Here is an 11,350-nt window from a genome sequence, read left to right on the forward strand (position 1 = left end):
CATGGTGGGCTCTATGTCTCAGACTCCCTCTTCTGTAGAGAAGAGGCTGTGTGTAGAATGCACAAACTGATAGCCCAACGATGACAGCTGAAAGAGCTAAGATTCTGTTCTGGGGATCACTCACCTGAGGATAAAAACAATCAAGGAACATAAAATATTCATGTTTCTGTGTTTTCTATGTTTGTTTTTGTTGTATGCTTATGTGTTTGTGTGTTGTCTCTTATAGGATGCTAATTATGAAAATAAGTATGACAAATTCTAAGCCACTGTTGGTACTATTGTTTATATTAGCCTCCTGGATCATTTTTATGGTTTTCCAAAACTCCACACAGGTAAGAATTATTTTCTTTCTGTGTTTTATAGAAGCTTATTTTCACTTGATACCTCATCTGTTCTAAGAAAGTCCAAAATATAAAATGTAGAGATTGAAGTGAGGAGTTCCAGCAGCTTACAGACAGTCCCTTAAAGAACCAAAGTACCTGATCATATTTTTTTTAAGTGCAAGAGAACTAACAATAATATATATGTACATATTATTCCTTTGTCACTTATATATGTGTTATAATTATCGTCTCCCAATTTTTAGCTTGTCTTATCACCTTCATTAGGGAACTTCTGAAAAAGAGCGTTTTCATCTTTATACAGCAAAATTTATGTATTTTTTATACTTAAGGCTCTCTTTAGTCTTGTTTAAGAAACTCTTCCCCATTTCAATGTCAGTTTATTTATCTAAATATGCTACTAGACTTTTGAAAGTTTGCTTTTGGTATTTAAATCCTTAACATATATAATCTGATGTGTTTGTGTGATTTTCCTTCTATTTCCATAGGGATAACCACTTTTTTTTTATTACCTCATTTTATTTTGCAGTCTCTTCTTTCCAAGCTTATTTGACATGCCACTTTTGCTGTGTATCAACATTTCAAATAAGTGAAGATCCCTCTGGCCTCTTTGTTCTATTCCATCGATCAATTTGCCTTTCCTGTGCCAATATCATATTGCTGTAATTAATATAGCTTCATAATTAGTCCTGAAAACCAGTAGGGCAAGTTACCCTTCAGAAGGTTCTTGGCCAGTCTTGGTCCTTTACTCCTTCTAATACATCTTAGAATCAGCCTGTCAAGTTTGATGAAAGATCTTAATTAAATTACATGTGTATCACTTTAACATGCAGATCAAATTGAGGGGAAAAAAAACTGATAGGTTTATAATATTGTTTTTCTATCTACCAACATGTGGTATCTCTCTATTTATTTAGATTTTATTCAAGGTCTTTTGGTAAATTTTACAATTTTGTTGCATACAGACCTGAAACATCTTTTGTTAGATTTATACCTAAGTACTTGATAATATTTTGTTGCTATTGTTAATGGCATATAATGTATACAAAGCACTTTCTTAAAATTACATTTTCTAATTGCTTTTTGCTAGCATAGAAGAATACAATTGACTTTTGCCATACTGAACAGCCAAGATTTTACTTTCAGAAATGTCTAATCCATTCATTATTTTATGGATACAATATCATCTAACATGTAACCTTAGTCTAAAGTTCTGTTTTGCTTTCACTATTGCTTCTGTTCCCTTGGGTGTCCTTTCTTTATTGAACTTGACACCTCTCTTTCTTAAGTTGGCATTCATTAAATTTTTGCTATATCTTGGCTATGTGCACATCCTTATATTTAAGATTCCATGGTAGCAAGTAGTAGCTATGGTGGCATAGTGCCTAAGGCATTAGACTATTAACCAGAAGACTGGCAGTTCAAACCCACCAGCCACTCCTCGGAAGGAAGGTTGGGCAATCTACTTCCATGGTGATACCGCCTGGAAAACCCAAGGAGGGGAGGAGTCACTATGAGTTGGATTCTACTTGATGCCAATGAGTTTGGTTTGGTTTTGCTTTATGGTATTAAGTCTGTAAATTCCATTACCTGTTTATTCAAGCTTGTTTGTGACAGGTACAAAAAGCACCGCTGGGCAGTACATGCTCCCCATTCATCTTAGGTGTTGCCAGGCACACAGGGCCCTGCTCTGCTTTTCCACCTTGCAGTCACTATTTTTTAACTACCACATACATACAGAAATCCCTGTTACAAACTGTCTGCCTCAGAACTTAGTGGGGGAAATAGTGAGGCATCAACCTGCCTGGCTTGTCCTCCTATGGGCTATCCTGTTATGCTGTCTTGCTCCAGATATCAACTTCCTCCAGGCTTGTAGCATTCTTGGAAGTGCCTTCAGTCTTTTATAGAACCCTCATCTACATGTGTTTGGAGCCATTGTTTTCTTCCTTGATCTATTCTCATTGGTCTTCCATCTTTCTTTTAGGAGATTCCTCATAATTTCTGGCCCAATTGAGTCTTTCTTCCTAGTTCCCAGAATAGGTAAAGATTTTTGAAGTCTCTTTCTATCTTTTTTGATGAAAAATTGAGGTAGTAATATGTGCTTAGTACTCCATCTTGAATCCGAATTTTCCTATTTTACTTCCATTAAAACTTCTGTGCCAAGAAAATTATTCAGTCCTTCTAAAATTTACTTACACTTTTCATTTGCAGTTGTAGCAATTTTTAAAATCTGGTAATGTAGTGTAATGGTTAAAAGACATTATTATGAGGGATTCTTGGAGGATGTCAGTGTAAGCAGACCATCATTCTGCCCCTCCCCCTCAAATACAAGAAGGAAGGCTTGGCTTGAGGGACATTGAATAGGGAGCAGAGGAAAGCAGCAGGGAACCGCAGACAGGCAATAATCAAGATTCAGCAATGAGTTAGTTTCATACGGCTTCTCCTCCTATCCCTGTCCCTTCCCCTAACCACACAGGCTGCCAGCAGCTATGAACTGGGGAGGTGGCCCCAGAAAAAGAGCCTGCTTTCCCTAACCACCACAGTCCCTGACTGTACAAAGAGACAGGAACCGAAGCTTCTGCTCTAAAATCAACAAGGCAGACCTTCCTGGGGGTCCGTTTGCAGTGTGCCAGCACATCTCCCACCAAGCCTACTGGGAATTGCTACAAAAGGCCCTTGCTGTGGAGTCTATTCCCATAGTAAGCATTCTATTGACTTCCCTGCCTCCATAGCTAACAGGACAGACCTCCTGGGGAGTCAGTTTGAGTCTGCTTCCCCTTTAAGTTGGTGCTGAGGACTGCTGACAGGTTGCTGTGTTAAGAAGCTGGCATCTTTGATGGAGCCTACACCCACAACCAACATACTACAGGAAGAGCTCTGACAGCAACAAGGCAGACCTCCCTGGAGGTTCATTGGGACATGACAACCCCTGTCCCGCTTGGACACTCTCACGTTCAAGCCTGTTGTGAATTGCTACCAAACGACACTGAGGAGGAGTCTGTTCCCTTGGTCAGCACTCTACTTCCTCTTGTGTATGCCCATAGCTCTGAAACAAATAGGATAAATTTCCCTGGGGGTCTTTTAGGGTTAGTCTGCCCCCACTTCCTTGGCACTGAGAACTGCTGACTGAGGGTGCTATGTGTTAGGAAGCAGGAGTCTTTAGTGGAAGCTACACTCACAGCCAACAATCTACCAGGGGAACTCTGAGCAACAAAGCAGACCTCCATGGGCATGTGACCAGAGCATGACACCTCCTCCTCTGCCTGGTAATTGTTGGTTGCCAGGCTGTTACAAACTGCTACAGAAGGCTCCCACATGGAGTCTGCTCCCATAGTAAACACTCTACCTGCCTCCTTGAGCACCCCATAGCTCAGGCCTCTGAAACCAACAGGACAGTTTGGGTCTCTCTCCTACCCCTTAATAGTCTGTGCTGGGACTACTGACTGAGCCTGTTATGTGTTAGGAAACAGGTATCTTGAGTGGAGGCAACATCCATAGCCAAAATATATTATAGTAATAAGACAGACATCCCTGGGGGTCTGTTCATAGTGTGACTACTCCTCCTCCAACCAGTAACTGTTGGCTTCTGACCAATTTGAACTCCTACAGAAAGTTCCCTACAGTGGAGTCAGGAGGTAGGTCACCTAAGTAGAGACTGCTTCACCAACCACCACAGGACCACTGGGGCTCTGAAACTAACAAGACAGATCTCTCAGAGGTCCTTCTGAAGTGGAGGAAAATCTGCCTGTGCTTCTCCTAAACGTTAGCTCAAACATAAGCAGAACCCACAGGGTAAAAAAGGAAACCTCAGGTAAAACTGGAAGGTAACACCCAAGCTTGAAGGGGGCTTGTTGGGTGTGGGTTTTCTGACTAAAAAGATGATTGCAGAAACAGAGAAGAGAAAGGAATAATAATAACCAGAGAGAAAGTACTGTGCCCCCCTGGTGGACAGATTCATTAGTAGGTAGCATCTTGTTTGAGTGGCAGTGCCCACTGGTGGACAGACTGACCACAGTGTGTTTACTGGTTGTTTGGGAGAGAATGAAAGTTGGAAAATGAGATCTGGACCTTCTGAATCCTAATTAAACCAGGAAGGGAAAAGGAGCTATCACAGAGAGGGAGAGGAAACGGTAAGCAAATGCTGAAAGTTCTGCCCTCCTAAGAGTAGGAGGTTGGGCAAAAGCAGAACGAAACTGGCAAACTTAACACCCTCAAATATTCCAATACCCCAACTAAAAAAAAAAAAAAAAAAAGAAATCACAAGACACACAAAAACAGAGAAACAATGCCCCATCCAAATGAACATGACAAAATGAGTGAAAGCACACCTAGGGATAACCAAATAATTAAACAAATGGAAGAATAAAATGCAACAGCATTAAACATAATTAAGAACTAAGGAAAAACAGACAAAGAGCTAAAAGAAATAAGGAAAACAATGCATGAACAAAATAAGAATCTAAAAAGAGAGAGTTTGCAACTGAGAAGTGAAAAACACAATAGAAGGACTTACCAACCAATTTACACAGGCATAAAAAAGAATCAGCAAATTAGAGGTTAAAATGGTTAAAATTACAGATGCTGAAGAGCAACAAAATGGACACCCAAGAAGGCTGAGCACAGTTTAATGGAATTATGGGACAACAGAAGTCAAAATATGTGCATCATGGGAATCGCAGAAGATGAGAGAGAGAAATGAATAGAAAGAATATTTCAAGGAATAATGACAGAAATTTCCTCAGTCATAAAAGTACATGAATCTGAAAACCCAAGAAAGTCAAAGAACTTCAAAAGAGATTTGCACCAAGACACATTATAGTTAAGTTCTCAAAAATTAAAGTTAAGGAGAGAATCCCAAAAGCAATGAGAGAGACACAATCACATACAAAGGATCCTCAATAAGATTAAATGCCAATTTTTCCTCAACAACACTGGAGTCCAAAAGGCAATGGAATGATACATTTAAAGTGCTAAAAGAAAATAAAACTGCCAAACAAGAACACTATAACCAGAGAACTACCCTTCAAGAATTAGGGTGAAATTAAAACATTTCCAGACAAACAGAAGCTGAGAAAGTTCATATTCACCAGAACAGCCTACAAAAAAATACTAATGGGAGTTCTGTACATGGCAAGGAAAAGATGCCAGAAAATGATTCAAAACTATACATAAAAAGAAAGATCCATTATAAAAGGAAATGCATGGATAAGTATAAGGGCTAGTAACAAGGTATTGATGCTTAATAATGTTCAATGTTTTGTCCTTAATGTTTTTTAATAATAAATTATATAAAAACCAAACTCACTGCCATTGAGTTGATTCCATAGCAACCCCTCATTGGGTTTCCAAGGCTATGAATCTTTATGGAAGCAGACCTCCTCATATTTGTTCTATGGAGTGGCTGGTAGGTTCAAATCACAGATCTTTTGGATAGCAGTCAAGTGCCTTAAGCACTACACCACTAGGGCTCCTTAATTATATAAAAAGCAAGGATAAAATTATGTTACAGAGTTTATGAAATACAAAGAGGTAATTAGTGATAAAAACAAAAGGGGAGGGAAAGGAATGGTAGAGTTATAGAATTTCTTGTATGTTACTAAAATGAAATAAATATCAACTTGCCCTACAACGTTATAAATACAAGCTATTAAATGTCATACTTATGGTAACCACAAAGAAAATATATTTTAAAAAGCATGTACAAAAGTAAAGAAGGAAATTAAAAAAAAGTCTCAGTATGATAAGGCAACAAAACATTCAGTAATAAAGGACAAAGTGGGCTTTAGACACAAAAAACAAATAGCAAAATAGCAGAAGTAAGTCACTTCTTATCAGAAATCACAGTGAATGTTAATGGACTAAATGTTCCAATCAAAAGGCAGAGAGTGGCAGAATGAAAAAAAAAGAAAAAAGAAATAATCCAACTATATGCTGTTTACAAGAGAAACACCTTAAACTCAAGACACAAATAGGTTCAATGTAAAGGATGGAAAAAAATAATAAATGTCCATGGATTTCCCTTTACTATGGCTCTTTCTTCTTATGTATAACTTTGACTTACTTTTTAGCATCTTTTCCCTTCTATCTACAAAACTCCCATTAGTATTTCTTGTAGGGCTGTTCTGATGGATATGAACTCCCTCAGCCAGTTTGTCTAGGAATGTTTTAATTTCACCCTCATTCTTATAATAAATAAAGGATGCAAATAATAACCAGAAGAGACCTGGGGTGGCAATCTTAATATCAGACAAAAGAGGCTTTAATACAAATCCCTTACAAGAGATAAAGATGGACATTATATAGTGATAAAAGGGTCAATTAGTCAAGAATATTTGATATAAATATATATGCACCCGACATCAGGACACCTGATTTGTTATGATCCACACAATCAAATGCCTTTGCATAGTCAATAAAACACAAGTAAACATCTTTCTGGTATTCTTTTCTTTCAGCCAAGATCCATCTGACATCAGCTATGATATTCTGCATCCCATGTCCCCTTCTGAATCCAGCTTGCATTTCTGGAAGTTCTCTGCCAATATACTGTTGCAATCGTTTTTTAATTATCCTCAATAAGATTTTACTTGTGTGTGATATCAATGATAATTTCCACATTCTGTAGAATCACCCTTCTTTGGAATTAGTACAAATATGGACTTTTCTAGTCAGTTGGCCAGGTAGCTGTCTTCCAAATCTCCTGGCATAGCCTAGTGAGTGCCTCCAGTGTGGCATCCGTTTGTGGAAACATCTCAGTGGGTATTCTGTCAATTCCTGGAGCCTTGTTCTTCGCCAATTCCTTAAGTACAGCTTCAACTTCTTCCTTCAATAGCATTGGTTATTGATCATATGCCACCTCCTGAAATGGATGAACATTGACCAATTCGTTTTGGTACAGTGACTCTGTGTATTCCTTCCATCTTCTTTTGATGTTTCCTGCATCATTCAACATATTGCCCATGGAATCTTTCAATACCACAATTTGAGGCTTAAATTTTTTCCTCACTTCTTTCATCTTGAGAAATACTGAGCGTGTTCTTCTCTTTTGGTTTTCCAACTCCAGGTCTTTTCTTCTCTTTTGGTTTTCCAACTCCAGGTCTTTGCAGTAATTGGCTTTGTCTTCTCAAGCTACTCTTTGAAATCTTCTGTTCAGCTCCTTTATCCTGTCAATTCTTGGATTTCCTTTAGCTACTTGTTCTGATTACCTAGTGCCACTCTGGGAAATCTGATAGCATAGTGCCTAAGGCACTTGACTGCTAACCAGAAGGCTGGCAGTTCAAACTCACTAGCCACTCCTCAGAAGGAAGATTGGGCAATCTACTTCCGTAGTGATACTGCCTCGGAAACCCAAGGAGGGGTCGCTATGAGTCGGGTCCAACTCGATGGCACATAACAGCAACAACAACAGTGCCACTCTGACAAGAATATACCACAAATGGAATGGCCTTAACAAACAGGAATTCATTCTCCCACAGTTTGGAGGCTTTAAGTCCAAGTTCAAAGTGCCAAGCTCTAGGGTCTGGGTGAAAGCCCCTCAACCTTGGGGTTCAGCTCTGCCTCCTGCTCCCACTCCACTGGAACTAGACGCTTTTCTTCACTCAGACAGCTGCTGACTGCTGGGACTGATAAACCCAAGGTTGACAAGTAAAAAGGCTGATGTTACCAAATCACACAACAGGCCATTAATTTAAGTCCATTGAAAGTCCCAAGGTCAGCAGAGCATGGCAAGCTGTTGAACAATGGCACGGCTACATGCAGGGTTCAAGCGTGCCATAAGCTAGAGACCATTCCCAAGCTGCTACTTACATACGGGAAGCAGACCACATACCCAAAGGCAGCTACTTAGCTGCTCACAGTAGATTCCACCATGGAATTAATTACCAGTCTCATCATGGGAAATACTACATCCAGCTGCCCAGCCACTCAACCAGGTCTAGCCAAGTTGACACATAAACTGAACTACCACACTACTCTTCCTTCAAGGGCAAGTTTCAGAGTCTCTTCTGACATCCATTTTGATCTTTTTTTCCTTTCCTGTCTTTTTAGTGACCTCTTGCTTTCTTCATGGATGATGTCCTTGATGTCATTCCACTATTTGTTTGTTTTTGTTTTTGTTTTGGTCATTGGTGTTCAATGCATCAAATCTATTCTTTAGATGGTCTCTAAATTCAGAAGGGATATAATCAAGGTCATATTTTGGCTCTCATGGAATTCTTTTAATTGTCTTCAGTTTCATCTTGAACTTACATATGAGTAGTTTATGGTCTGTTCCACAATCAGCTCCTGGCCTTATTTTGGTTGTAGATATTTTCTCCATCGCCTCTTGCCACAGATGTAGTCATTTTGACTCCTGGGTACTCCATCTGGTGAAGTCCACATATATAGCCACCATTTGTATTGTTAAAAAAAGGTATTTGCAATGAATAAGTCATTGGTCTTGCAAAATTCAATCATGTGATCTCCAGCATCATTTCTATTACCAAGGCCATATTTTCCAACTACCAGTCATTCTTCTTTGTGTCCAATTTTTTCATTCCAATCACCAGTGATAATTAACACATCTTGATTGCATGTTAGGTCTATTTCAGACTGTAGAACTTGATAAAAGTCTTCAATTTCTTCATCTTCGGCTATGGAGGTTGGTGCGTAGATTTGTATTTGAGACCAGTAATAGTAACTGGTTGTCCTTGTAGGGGTAGGGATATTATCCCATCACTGACAGCATTGTACTTCAGGATAGCTCTTGAAACATTCTTTGGGATGATGAATGTCACACCATTCCTTTTTGATTTGTCATTCCTGTCAAAGTAGACCATATGGTTGTCTATTCAAAATGGCCAAAACCAGTCCATTTCAGCACACTAATGCCTAGGATATCAATCTTCATGCATTCCATTTCATTTTTTGATAACTTCCAATTTTCCTAGATTCATACTTCATACATTCTATGTTCTGATTATTAATGGATGTTCACAGCTGTTTCTTGTCATTTTGAGTAGTGCCACATCAACAAATGGAGGTCCACAAAGCTTTACTCTATCCACATTATTAAAGTCAGTTCTATTCTGGGGAGGTAGCTCTTTTCTAGTCATATTTTGAGTGCTTTCCAACCTGAGGGGCTCATCTTCTGGCACTATATCAGATGTTTCAGGGTATTCATAAAGTTTTTCAGTACTATATCAGACAGTGTGTCACCGCTATTCATAAGATTTCCACTGGCCAATTCTTTGAGAATTAGATGGCCCCTTCCTTCTTCCAAGTCTGTCTTAGACTGGAAGCTCCACTGAAACCTGTTCACCATGGGTAACCTTGTTGGCATTTGAAACACCAGTGGCATAGCCTCCAGCCTCACAAGCCACCACACAATGACAAACTGACAGACAAGTTCGTCTTCCTTAGCTGTTCCAAACTGCTCCATTCCCAGTTCCCAGCCTGCCCTACCTGTTCTGGTCCTCCAAAAGGCATCTGCCCACCTATTGGTATGGATCAAATTGATAAAAGCAATTCAAATGATTAGATTAGATTAGATAGAATCATTAAGGGCCAATAAATTTGTATTAATGTGGGGGGAACTCAGTAAAAGAAGATGATAATGGTTGCACAACTCGAAGAATGTAATCAATATCACTAAATGATCCAAAGAGAAACTGTTGGACTGGTGTATGTTTTGCTGCAAAAGACCTCTTTAAAGTGTTAAAAAGCAAATATGTCACCTTGAGGAGAAAGGTGCACCTGACTTAAGCCATGGTATTTTCAAGCACCTCATATGTATGTGAAAGATGAAAAATGAATAAGGAAAAGCAAACAAGAATTAATGCATTTGAATTCTGGTGTTGGCAAAGAATACTGACAATACCATGAACTGCTAGAAGAAGGAACAAATCCATCTTAGAAGAAGTACAACCAGAATGCTCCTTAGAAGTGAGGATGGCAAGACTTTGTTTCTCATACTTTGGACACGTGATCAGAAGGGGCCAGTTCCTAGAGAAGGACATCATGCTTGGTAGAGAGCCACGAAAAATAAGAACACTCTAAATGAAGTGGATTCACAGAGTGGCTCCAACAATGGGATCAAGCACAGTAATTATTGTGAGGATGGTGCAGGACAATGCAGTGTTTCATTCTATTGGACATGTAGTCACTATGAGTCTGAACCAACTCAATGGTATCTATGTTTTGCTGTGTATATTCTCAACAACAGCAATATTTTTTAAGACATTACTATGATAATGTTCAGATTCTCTAGCTCCTTTCTGATTTTTGTATAACCTCTTATTATGATGGTGAGTTTTTCTATTTCCCCCTTTAATTCTATCAATTTTTGCTTCATGCATAGGTACATGTATTTGTAGGGCCACAACCATTTTTGGTTACTATATTTTCTGACCAAACAACCCTTTTATCACTATGAAATGTTCATCTTTATTTCTGGTGATACTCCTTATTTTGAAGTCTACTGTAATATTAATATTAGGATTTTTTATGCTTACATGTTATATCATTTTCTATCCATTTACTTTAAATCTATCTGTATCTTTATATTTAAACTGAATTCCTTGGGTCTTAATTTTTTCCTCTACCTTTAATTGATTATTTAGTCCCAAACCAAACTCACTGCCATCGAGTCGGATCTGACTCATAGCCACCCCTCCTTAGGTTTCTGAGGTGGTATCACTTCAGAAGTAGATAGTCCCAATCTTCCTTCTGAGGAGAAAGCAGCACACAAGCCACCACAGGACGACAAACTGACAGGCAAGTTCATCTGTCAGGAGTGCTGGTGGGTTTGAACCAACAGCCTTCTGGTTAGCAATCAAATGCCTTAGGCACTATGCCACCAGAGCTCCCATTATTACCTCACTTACATTTAATGCAATTATTAATATAAATAGATTTAGGTCCACCACTCTGCTAATATTGGGAGCTCTGGTAGCATAGTGCCTAAGGCACTTGACTGCTCACCAGAAGGCTGGCGGTTCAAACCCACCAGCCACTCCTCAGAAGGAAGGTTG

At 39.0% G+C, this 11,350-nt stretch overlaps 1 protein-coding gene across 1 annotated transcript in view; it reads left to right on the forward strand.

Moving 5' to 3' along the window:
- The first annotated feature begins 236 nt into the window (after positions 1-236).
- Positions 237-11,350, forward strand: part of LOC103193327 (NXPE family member 4) — a 21,844-nt gene continuing 10,730 nt past the window's right edge. The window contains 1 exon segment of the mRNA XM_007936514.1: positions 237-332. Within this exon segment, the coding sequence (XP_007934705.1) occupies positions 237-332 (96 nt within the window).

Source organism: Orycteropus afer, unplaced genomic scaffold (assembly GCF_000298275.1).
Source record: "Orycteropus afer afer isolate SDZICR_OR568_19922 unplaced genomic scaffold, OryAfe1.0 scaffold00036, whole genome shotgun sequence".
Lineage (NCBI taxonomy): Eukaryota > Metazoa > Chordata > Mammalia > Tubulidentata > Orycteropodidae > Orycteropus > Orycteropus afer.